Source organism: Pistacia vera, unplaced genomic scaffold (genome assembly GCF_008641045.1).
Source record: "Pistacia vera cultivar Batoury unplaced genomic scaffold, PisVer_v2 Contig298, whole genome shotgun sequence".
NCBI classification, from domain to species: Eukaryota; Viridiplantae; Streptophyta; class Magnoliopsida; order Sapindales; family Anacardiaceae; genus Pistacia; species Pistacia vera.
The window spans coordinates 480,337-492,791 of record NW_022196110.1 but is presented as its reverse complement, the minus strand read 5'-3'; the positions used below and the strand labels follow the sequence as shown (position 1 = coordinate 492,791).

The window sequence follows — 12,455 nt, the reverse complement described above, 5'->3', positions numbered from 1 at the left end:
TCATACTGATTTGCAGCTATCATCAAGGGATACCACATTCAGTTTGAACCTTAACTCATTAAAATGAGCAACTGACAATGTCTTAGTAAGAAGATCAGCAATCTGTAAGTTGGAAGGAACATATTGAATAGCTACTTTCTTTGCCAAAACTTGTTCGCGAATGTAATGAGCATCAATCTCAATGTGTTTCGTTCTAGCATGAAACACAGGCTTGGATGCAAGTGCTCAATCACTAACATTGTCACACCATATCACAGGAACAGTGTGAAAAGATAACCCCAACTCAGTAAACATACTCTGTAACCATGCTACTTCTATGGCAGTTTGAACAAGAGCTCGGTACTCTACTTCAGTGGAAGAAAGAGCAACAACTTTCTGTTTCCTAGAACTCCACTGAATCAAGTTCGGTCCTAGGTAAACATAACAATCACTTGTTGATCTTCGATCCTCTAAATTACCACCCCAGTCAGCATCAGCATAGCACTCTACATGCAGAGTGCTTGCTGGTTTAAAATGAAGACCATAAGGCAGAAAACCTTTTATATACCGTAACACCCGTTTACAAGCTTGCCATTGCAACTCCGTTGGAGCTTGTAAGAATTGGCTTAGCTTATTCACTATGAAGTTGATGTCTGGCCTGGTCAAAGTGAGATATTGTAAGGCCCCTACAGTACTGCGGTATAAACCAGGATCTTGAAAAAGTTCACTGTCTGTAGAACTAAGCTTGACACCAACAGCCATCGGAGTGGAACAAGCACGTGCTTCCATCATTTTAGTTTTTACCAACAAATCAGATGCATACTTAGACTACCTCAGGTGAATACCATTTGATTCCTTGTTGCTTCCGGCCCTAGAAAATACTTAAGGGAGCCAATAGTTTTTAAAGCAAAATGATCATTAAGATCTTTCATCAACTGAGCAATAAAGACCTCATCAGAACCAGTAATCAGTATATCGTCAACATAGACCAGGACATATATATTACCAAAATTTTGGTGAAGAGTGAAAAGGCTTGAGTCTGAAACTGAATTCTAAAAACCTTTGAGCTGTAGAGCAGCATTCAGTTTGTCAAACCAAGCTCTAGGGGCTTGCTTAAGACCATACAAGGCCTTGTTTAACTTACAAACAGCATCAGGAAAGACAGGACTCTCAAAACTAGGTGGCTGTGTCATGTAGACAGTTTCAGTTAACACTCCATTAAGGAATGCATTATTAACATCAATTTGTTGCACATCCCACCCATGGGTTACTGCAAGAGTCAAAACAATCCATATTATGGCTGGTTTGATTACTGGGCTGAAGGTTTTGAAGTAATCAAGACCAGTGGTCTGTTGAAACCCCTTAGCAACTAGCCTAGCCTTATATTTCTGCAGTGTTCCATCATCATTGAGTTTGGTACGAAAAACCCACTTGTTTCCTATTATATTCATATCAGAGGAAGAAGGCACAAGAGTCCAAGTATTATTTTGGACAAGGGCATCAAATTCAGACGCATAGCAGCCTTCCACTTGGGATTTTTAAGGGCTACAGAGACTGTGTTTGGTTCAGCTTCAATCGGTTCAGGGGACTCTAACTCTTCAGCAGAAAAGGCTAAATGACAATCATCTGGACAGTAGGTATGAGTGGCTGATTTAGACCTAGTGATCATAGGGTGTAAATTGACAGTGGCAGAGGTAATAGGACAGGAGACTGTATTCTGTACACCCAGACTTGAACCAGCTGAAGCATCAGCAAATTGTGAGGAAGTAAGATCAACAACAAGTGGACATGGTGAGAGTGAGCAATCTGTAGGCTTTGTAAGAATAGCAACTTGTATTTGTGGAGTAGTGGCAGGATTGAATTCCAAAGAAACACCAGGATTGGTACATGGTGAGGAACATTTATTAGTAGAGTTATTAGGTGTAGGTAATGATGTATCATTAGGTAGAGATAGGTTGGTACAATAAGTAGAAGCAGGTATTAAAGGAGAATATATATTTGAATTGAAAGCAGGAGGGTGAAGAGAAGAGGAATTCTTACCAACTGCTGTATGTTCGGAAATAGGATTGTCAATAGTAATATTCACTGCAGAGGGATCAATGGTTGCTGAAGTCTGGAAGGAATAAGGAACTAACTGAAAAGGAAAGGATGAAGTGTTTGTGTTTGTAGAAGGATCAGTATTATGAACTGAATTAGAGAGTGTAGAGTTAGAAGACTGAAAAACAGGATGCAGAGAATTAACAGCAAAAAGGAACTCATATTCATTGAATTTCACACTAGGAGTAACTATAATCTTACCATCAAGAGTTAGACACTTGTACCCTTTGTGAATCAAGTTATACTCGACAAAGATACTCTTAATGGTATGAAAATCAAACTTATGTTTATTGTAACTTCTCCATGTAAGGAAACAGGTACATCCAAAGACCTTCAAACCATCATAAACAAGGACCTTGTTAAATAATTTTTTAAAAGGGGACATATTACAAAGAGTGGCAGTAGGCATTCTATTTATCAAATATACAACAGTTTCAAAAGCTAACCACCAGTATTGGAGGGGCATGGATGCATGAGCAAGCAACGTTAATCCAGATTCTACAACATGCCTATGTTTTCTCTCACTTCTACCATTTTATTAGTGAACATAAGCACAAGATTGCTTAATTTGGATACCTTGGTCAACTAGGTATGGTAGGAGAGCCTTATATTCACCTCCCTGGTCAGACTGTAAGCTTTTAAGCTTATATCCAAACTGTCTTTCAGCTAAGTGCTGAAATTTTATAAAAACTGACCTAACTTCAGCTTTGGTTTTGAGAGGAAACAACCATGTGAATCTACTATAGTCATCTAGGAACTGAACATAGTATTTAAAACCTTCAATGGATGTGATAGGGGCAGGACCCCAAACATCACTATGCACTAGTTTTAAGGGTGCTGAGGCATGAGAATGTGAAGCTGGAAAAGTATTGTGATGTAATTTGCCTAATTGGCAGGCATCACAGAAAGTATTATGAGAGCCAAGTGAAGTGTTTAGTTTTGTAGGAAACTTGATATGCATATTGGTTAGTATGTGATGTTGAACTTGTGAGTGAGGGTGTCCCAACCTTTTGTGCCAGAGTAAATAACCATCAGTATCAACACTCACTGTTAAGCAATGTGGAGTAATAGTATGTGTATATGTAGTGTAGTTCTCAATGATTGGTGTGCAATTATTAACATTAGCAGAGGTAGAACACAAATCAGAAACATATGAATGTGCATTATAATATTCAGTTGTAGATGTGCAAGTATTAACATTAGTAGAAGTAGAACACAGATCAGAAACATGCGTGGGACCAGTACATATATCAGAGAAAGAGCTTTTATTAGTCAGAGATGAAGTACACTGAGTAGTATTAGGAACATTGCCTACATCAGCATTATTTATGTTGCACACATACTGATTACCAGTATCAGACTCAATGGATCTAGTAGAAGCACTATAGTTTTTATTGAAGTCATATTGACCCTAACCATTAGACATTATTGACACAAAAGAGGCATCAAAGTGACCTTGATCATCGGGTCTAGTGGAAACACCTGAAAAACTAGACTCAATTGAAGTAAATGAATTTCTACAATGTTTTGACTGATGTTGAAAGCCTTGTGAAGCAAGAGCAGGAGTATTGGTAGAGGTTACATTAGATGATGAGGCAGGGGCAGACAACAAATGGGGGAAATGTAAGGACTGAGTAGAGGAGGAATTCAGCTGATACAAACTACCTTTAAGGTCCCCTTACAGTAAAATTGCTCCTGTGTACTTGTCCTTAACAACACAGCAGTTAGAGTCAAATTCAACAATAACATTGTTGTCTTTAGTGAATTTAGAAATGCTAAGTAAGTTTTTTTTATCTTAGGCACACATATAATGTTTTTAAGGTGTAAACACTTAGAATGAAAGGCACTTGGAATAACAGAATGGCCAATATGAGAGATAAGGAGAAACTCACCACTACCTACTTGAAGTTGATCCTTTCCAGAATAGCCTTTGCTAAGATTCAGATGATGGAGGTCTGAGATAACATGATCAGTTGCTCCCGAGTCCATATACCATATTGGATCAGTAGGTGCGAGGGATGAGGCAAGAGCAAATTGCTGTGATTGAGGAGAGGATTGAGCAGGAGATGTTAAAGGGTGATACTGTGAATCAGGTGCTGAGTTTACAAAGTGAGCTTGCCTTTGGCTTGGCATCTGTTGACTAGGAACACCAAAACCAATAGCTGTAGCATTATCAACAGTCACGGCAACACCAGAATTAAATCTATCAGATGGAGTGCCCAAATGAGAACTATGAGACTGTTGAGCATAAGGTAGTTCCCCAAATCCACTATATGGACGATTGCCAGATGTATACTGTCCAGTGCTGTTCAACTAAGGAGTATTATGGTGAAAGTGGCTATTGGATCGTGGGAGAGGAAAATTCTCATAAAAGGAGCTTGGCTATTGTGATGTGTTTGTTGTAGGGGGTTAAAGCATTCCAGTATAGGCAGAATTGTACCTATGATAACACTGACCAGCAGAATGTCCTACTTTGTTACACAATTGACAAATCAACTTGCCTCTCCCCGAATTTCGACCTCTACCCCTACCATATGACATCCCTCCAAAAATAGGTGGTCTGTTATGATATAGAGTTTGCCCAAGACTCTGCCCAAAATTCTGACCAAACTGTTGAGGGGTAGCTAAGAGAGGATATTGGGGATAATGAGGATTACCTAGTGATATTAAGGTAGGTGCAGTAGGATAAAGGGAACTAGGCACTCTGTCAGATTGTTAACCTTCTACCTCAGGTTTGGAAACATGATTTGTGTCACTAGGGGAACCATGTGAAGTGTTTAAAGTACCAGTTGAGGCTATATGTGCTGAACAGTTGTACAAATCAATTGCATTGAATTTTTCAAGTCTTATTTCATACTTCTGCAGTAAAAATTGAGCCTCTTGCAGTGTGACAGAATCAAACTTTGACTCAATACGTGATGTTAAATTTACTACCACAGCATCAAATTTAGGTCCTAGCCCATCAAGAACATACTGTAAGAGATCCTCATCCGCAATTACCATTCCACTAGCTGACAAATTTTCAGCAATTTCTTTCATTTTCTTAACATAATCACCTACACTTAAATTGCCTTTTTGTGTAGTTTGAAGAAGATTCTTAAAGTGTAATGCTCTAGCCTTTGAGTTAGTAATGAATTCATTCTCTAAGGCAAACCATATTTCAGTGGAATTCCTACACTTCCATACATATCCACACATACTTTCGGAAATTGAAGCCAAGAGCCAACTAACAAGAAATTTATCAGTTCGTGTCCACAATATAAAAGATGGATTCAATTGTTCATTAACAGAGACATTACTTGACTTAACCTCACCACTAATTTGACCTAAATCTTGAGTAATATCAGAATTAACAACGATAAGAGGTGAGGGACATGCAATCTTACCAAGGAGATGATCCTCAAGTTCGTGTGAACCAACGGTAGATAGTACCTGAGAACTCCAAAAGCGATAATTGCTTTGAGTGAGTTTGGGATTGATGACTTATAAGTTGGTGGCTAGAGCCGACGAAGTTTGATTTGCTGAGTGATTCAACAATTCATTTGAATTGTTGAGTCCATTAGTAGATTTAGAAGGATTCGCCATTGACGCAAGTCAGTGGCTCTGATACCAAGTGAAATATACACAAGAGCTGAAATGAAGCTAAAATGAATTTGAGAGAACAAAGCTATCTTATATTCAATTGACTGAGTTTCGATACAAATGAGAAAGAACACTGTTCTTTTTATACTGATACAGAGAAAAGAGTAAAGTGAAAGTGAGCTGAAAGTTCTACTTAAATTTCTACCTAAAACGACACCACTTTGGCCTATTATCAAAAGCATCCAATCACTTAACAACTTTGCACTTTCATCCTCTTATATCAACAGGTGTTACGTCAACAATTTCTCCCAATCCTGTCGGTCATCCATCACTACAAGCTGGCTCTGTGTATCAGGCAGTAACCACTGCACATACTATTCGTGATCAGTCCTGGTTTATGGACTCTAATGCATCAAATCATATGGTGGCTGATGGCTCAAATCTGGTGCTTAAATCTCCCTATCCAGGAGGCTCTAAGGTACAAGTTGGTAATGGAGAATCCATTCCCATTACTCATACAGGTATGCTGATGGTATCTTTATTTGATAACAATAGATTAATTCATCTTAGAAATATTCTTTGTGTTCCACAAATTGCAAAAAATTTGCTGAGTATATCACAAATCACTAAGGATAACAATGTGATTGTTGAATTTCACTCTGATCATTGCTTGATAAAGGACAAAAGCAGTAAAGATATATTGCTTCGGGGCACAGTAAATGATGGCTTATATCATCTTGAGTTGACAAAGCCTGTTAATCCAAGCATGAAGTCTATCTCTTGTCCTGCTGCTCCTGCTGCTGCAAAGTTACCATCTGTCTCAAAGGAGTTCTCTGGAAATCATTGTCCTCCCAATTCAAAAGTAGTTACTGTTTTTCCTACTATCGTATCAGCTTCAAATAAATGTCTTAGTCATAATGCAAATCTAGACTTGCTCACGTTGTGGCATGCAAGATTAGGCTACCCTAATAGTAGAACACTTCATGTTGTCTTGAATAAGCTAAATGTAAAGGCGTCTCTGTCTAGTAATAACAACTTCTTTTGTGAAGCATGTCAGTACGGGAAGCTGCAACAATGTCATTTTCCTATGTCAGATTCTAGAGCTGAAGCTCCTTTAGAAATAATACATTCGGATCTATGGGGTCCAACTCCTGTAAACTCTTGTGAAGGATATAAATACTATGTCATATTTGTTGATGATTTTAGCAGATTTACTTGGATTTATCCGTTGAAACTTAAATCTGAGGCTTATACTGCTTTTGTACAGTTTCATTGTTTCGTAGAAAGACAATTGGATTCTAAAATAAAGTGTTTGCAAACTGATTGGGGTGGAGAGTATAGAGGTTTTGCTTTTTTATTTCCAGAAACATGGTATTATGTTCAGGCATTCCTGTCCGTATTTACATCAACAGAATGGTAGGGCTGAAAGGAAGCACAGATCTATTACCGAATTTGGATTATAGTTGTTGGCTCATGCTGGCATGCCGTTGAAATATTGGTGGGCAGCTTTCAGCACAACCACGTATTTGTTGAACAGACTGCCTAACTCAGCTCTTGATTTTGTATCCCCTTACTTCACCTTGTTTCATCAAGAACCTAATTACACTGATCTGAAAGTTTTTGGGTGCAGTTGCTACCCTTATCTTCGTCCTTATAACAAGCACAAACTCTCCTACCACACGGACAAATGTGCCTTCTTGGGGTATAGCCTCTCTCAAAAAGGTTACTTGTGTCTTGCTTCTACTGGAAGAGTATATCTCGTTAAACAAGTGAAGTTTCATGAGACTGATTTTCCATTCAAATATGGTTTTAATCAGCCTATATCTTTAAAGAACTCAACCTCTTCGAGTGAAAGTTGTATCAACTCACCTGCATCTTCGTGGATTCTTCCAAAGTCTGTCTCAAAGGATACTGATTTTTGTTCTACTGACTGTTACTCTGTTTTGAACTCAGGTGCCAATTCGTCCCATACTAATGTCATTTCTGATCATGCACCACTGTTATCTCATAGTCAATCGAAGACACCTACTGTGACTACTAATACACCTATACACCAGGCACTAGTGGATAATCCAATCTCCATGGCTACTGGTCACTCTGGCTTGTCACCTCTGTCTGCACAAGAATCATCTGGTGTGAATCCAGAATCTCAGAATAATCCTTGCACAGAGTGTCTGCCTAGCTCCTCTCCTTTAGCTTCTCCTCCAGCTTCAGACCATCCAAGAGTTCAGTTGGAAGTTGTACTTCCCTATTCTTCGAACCCAGGATCTCATGACTCAGCTCTCAACACTCACCCTATGATCACTCGGTCAAAAACTGGTTCACTTCATCCAAGAGCTTTTCTGACAACTACTAATATTCTCTCAGAACCAAAAACTATGACTGAAGCCTTGCTTAGTCCCGAATGGAAGCAAGCTATGGATGTTGAGTATCAAGCCTTGTTAAAGAACAACACATGGGATCTTGTTCCTCATGAAGATGGGATGAATATTGTTGGAAGCAAATGGGTGTTTAAAACAAAGTTGAATTTAGATGGCTCCCTGCAGAAATACAAAGCCAGGCTAGTTGCCAAAGGCTTCCAGCAAACACTTGGCCTAGATTACTTCGATACCTTCTCACCAGTCATCAAAGCAGCTACTATTCGAATAATGCTGTCCTTGGCTATTCATCACAACTGGAAAATTCAACAGTTAGACGTGAACAATGCGTTCTTGAATGGAGACTTAACAGAGACTATGTTTATGGTTCCTCCGGAAGGATATTATGATGCTTCTCAGCGAAAGAGGTTACAACAAGTATGTCGGTTGAATAAGGCCCTGTATGGGATCAAGCAAGCCCTTCGCGCATGGTTTGATAAACTAAAGACTACGTTGCTTGAATGGGGTTTTGAAAATTCTGTGTCCAATGTAAGCTTGTTCTACTATATATGTGACTCTAAGGTGATGTATTTTCTGGTTTACGTGGATGACATTCTTGTCACAGGGAATGATAACTTGCTTATATCTCAATTAGTAGATGATTTAAATAGCAGATTTTCGCTCAAGAATCTTGGTGAAGTACAATATTTTCTTGGTTTTGAAGTGCAGTGCAGTGATACTGGATTACTACTCTCACAGACCAAGTATGCTCAGGATTTACTTGTCAAAGCAGGTATGGCAGACTCAAAACCATGTACCACTCCTATGGCTACTGGTTTGAAACTTGGAAAAGAAGAGAGTAAGGTGTTTGATCAACCTACTCTGTACAGAAGTATTATAGGTGGTTTTCAATATTTAACATTGTCCAGGCCTGACTTGGCGTTTGCAGTTAATAAACTCAGCCAATTCTTGCAGCAGCCAACAGAAGTACACTGGACAGCCTGTAAACGAATTCTCATATATGTAAATGGCACTCTTCATCATGGTTTGATCTTTAACAAACACAGATCTCTCACCTTAGAAGCTTTTGCAGACGCTGACTGGGCTGGAGATGTTACAGACAGGAAGTCTACCAGTGGCTATGCTGTCTTTCTTGGTGGGAATCTAGTACAGTGGTCCTTTAGAAAACAGAAGGTTGTATCCTTATCCTCTACTGAAGCTGAGTATAGATCCCTTAGTCAAACAACCACTGAGTTAGTATGGATTCAGAATCTGTTTAAAGAGCTGGGAATTCACGCCCAGAATGTGCTAGTTATTTGGTGTGATAACATGAGCGTAGGAGCACTCTCTTCCAACCCAGTTTTTCATGCCAGGACGAAGCACATTGAAATTGATGTACACTTTGTTAGAGAGTTGGTTATGAAAAAGGTCATGCATGTTCAATACGTAGCTTCTGAATATCAAAAAGCAGACTTGCTCACCAAAGCTTTGCCTGCTGCCAGATTTAACATGCTGAAGGAAAAACTTAATGTTGTGCCTGAACTATTATCTAGTAATTATGGTGAAGCAAATGGTGTTAGTACATGATGGAAGTGATTAATGTGTTACCTGGATTATGCAGATGTGAAAAGGGAAGATATTCATTTATATGCAGTAGTGAAGCAATGGAGTATGCAGACGTGAAAATAAGTAGTAAAGGCAGTGAGGTACTGTAGTAATTGATAAAGTTGGTGAGGTACTGTAGTAATCTGGAAATTCAGAATGCAGTACATATCTGCAGTTTTTCTGGTGAGGTATTGTAGTGATCTGGAAATCAGTAGTAATCTGGAAATATGTTACTGTAGTAATCCGTAGTGATCTGGAAATATGTTACTGTAGTATTCTGGAAAATTCTTAGTGGTCTGGAAAGTCAGAAAGTTTGTCTGATGTAATCTGGAAATGTGTTACTGTAGTATTCTGGAAAAGTGTAGTGGTATGGAAATTCAAAATGCAGTGCAAATGTACAGTTTTTTTCTGGTATGTTACTGTAATGTTCTGGAAAATTCAGAATGCAGCAGTGCAGATGTGAAGTTCTTATGTGCAGTTCTTATGGAATGCAGCAGTGCAAATGTGAAGTTCTTATGTGCAGTTTTTTTTTTGGTGAAGTTCTTATGTGCAGTTCTTATGGAATGCAGCAGTGCAGATGTGAAGTTTTTTTTTTTTGGTTTTTGTTTTGGCAGAAAAGTTTTCAGAGATTGAGAGAAAGCTTAGTTTAAGAGGGAATATTGAGTATAGTAGAGTAAGTGCTAGGTTTGGAATGTTTTCAGATATTGAGAGAGCTCAGTTTAAGAGGGAATATTAAGTATAATAGAGTGGGGGTTTGTTTGTAAGTATTAAAATGTTCCTTAATACATTGTGTTTTGATCTGTTATATAATAACAGCTGTACTGACATGTAACTAACTCTTCATGCAAAAAATACAGATTTCACTTTTTCAGCTTTTTGTATCACGTGTTTTCTCTGATTTCTCTCTTTGTTCCCTTTTCCGGTTTTTCATCAATAATCTTCACTTCTCATCATTTAATTGTTTTATACTTGTTTTCTAGACAAAAATATCAGAAAATTACATATCTACAACTAGACTTTCTCACTTGTTGTCTTTAAATTTGTGCGGGTTATTAAGCTGAAGATTTCAACCAATACTCCACCACACAAGTTAAGATCTGAGCTAACCTGGACAACTTTATAAATAAAAGTATAAAGAGTTAATGACTTTAATTCTCCTGAGCTAAAATAAAATAACAAAACTCCCCCTGATATTTCAAAAAAGTATAGATCTTCCTTTTGTTAAGTTTTAGGTATTAAAACAAATAATAGGGAGATAATTTGATAATATGTACTAACTCATAATAAAGTAAATTTTAATAGTTTGTTAATGGTAGAGGGATTTTTGTTATGTTAGAAACCTCATGAGAATTTTTGTTATTATATCATACCTCTATGTTTTTAACCCGGGCATAAAACAAATTGTCGAAATAAAGAAACATTAAAGGAGATAACATATGAGTTGACTATTGTCGACGAGTTGACAGTTGTCACTATTTAATGCTCTGGTGAGTTGATGACGACCACCAAAACAGAAAAGGAAAAAAAAAACAAGGTTTGTGACAGTTGAGTGAATGTGGGACAAGGCTCTTTGAGCCTTTGAAGCTTCTTCTTCATGCAATCGGATTTGGTTTAGTGTGAGATTTGGTCCCAACTGAGAGGGTTGTTTCTCTTCCTCTACGTACTGCCAGAGTCCTTAACCCTAAAGATATACCTTCATTTTGACAGCCCATATATGATAATGCTCACCATTGAAGACAGGAGGTAAAAGAGAAGCTGTTTGAGTGGCCATAAATTCAAGAAAAATGTCTGATACAGAAGAGTTTTTCAGAGATATGGATAAGCTAATCAAGAAGGAGAAAAGGCTTCAGATTTTTCAGGTCAAGTGACCATGCTCTGATACCATTTTTTTGCTGCTAATGCCAGAGAATACTAAGAAAAGAAAATGGTCAAAAGAATGGAGAGAAAGTTGTAACTGCTTTCACACACTTAACTGAGTTTTACAACAAAACAAATAAAGCAAAATATCCCCTGTTAACAACCACTTTGCAGGAATATTTTATACAACATTAATCCAAAACCATACATTAAGACCTACTATAACAACAATTATGGAAAAATCCCATATAACCTGGCTGTACACACCTAAACCATCACAAAATCAATCAAATACAGCTGCCCAACAAAACAAACAGACAGCAGATTGCAGTTCCCTTTTGGCGCCAGAACAGATTAAAAACAGCTTAACAAACTGCTACATTTCCAGCAAAATATCAGAATTTTACAGGCTTGTTTAAGTTTTTAGTGGTTACTTTGAGTTTAAAATTATCAGAATGATCACTTTTTTTTGAAGGAACTGAAAGGGTTTGATAATGGATAGAGTTGCCACTCACAATTCTTGAACTTTGGGTAATGATTATGTAAGTACAATCATAGTACGTAGTTCAAGGTCAATGTCTGCAAAATCCTGCCATCTTCTCTATAGCCTTTGTCCTGAAGGTGCTGCTACTGCATTAATTGTTATCCAAAACTCACCTTTAAGGTGGTGAACTTGTAATTCATGTGCTGAGACAGCTATGATGCCTACTGAATACTATATATAAAATTCAACCTTTAGAGATGCAAGTCTCTGTACTAGCTTTACTTGGTCAACTTTCTTGATAATATCTGCTGAAGTTTGCTGATGAATAAAATGTTAATTGATTACTGCACAGTTTGTATTGTCGTTGATACAACATATTCTCAACAACTGCTTCAAGCAGAGATGGTAAGAACTGCATCCAAACTTCGTAAAATAATGAATGATATTTGAAAGCTAGAAGAACAGAAGATATACAATGAACTAGAGCAGAGAGG

General features: G+C 37.8%; 2 protein-coding genes across 2 annotated transcripts; both read right to left on the bottom strand.

The window, feature by feature from the left end:
- LOC116135313 (secreted RxLR effector protein 161-like) lies at nucleotides 1-771 on the bottom strand. Its single transcript, XM_031421019.1, has 2 exons — nucleotides 238-771; nucleotides 1-102 (listed from the first exon to the last, which is right to left on the bottom strand). The coding sequence occupies exons 1-2, from the start codon at nucleotides 769-771 to the stop codon at nucleotides 1-3; spliced, it is 636 nt and encodes a 211-aa protein (XP_031276879.1).
- Nucleotides 772-1,031: 260 nt separating this feature from the next.
- Nucleotides 1,032-5,274, bottom strand: LOC116135312. Its single transcript, XM_031421018.1, has 5 exons — nucleotides 4,804-5,274; nucleotides 3,979-4,371; nucleotides 3,125-3,487; nucleotides 1,492-2,194; nucleotides 1,032-1,417 (listed from the first exon to the last, which is right to left on the bottom strand). Exons 1-5 carry the CDS (start codon nucleotides 5,272-5,274, stop codon nucleotides 1,032-1,034), a joined length of 2,316 nt encoding a protein of 771 aa, XP_031276878.1.
- Between the last annotated feature and the right edge of the window lie 7,181 nt (nucleotides 5,275-12,455).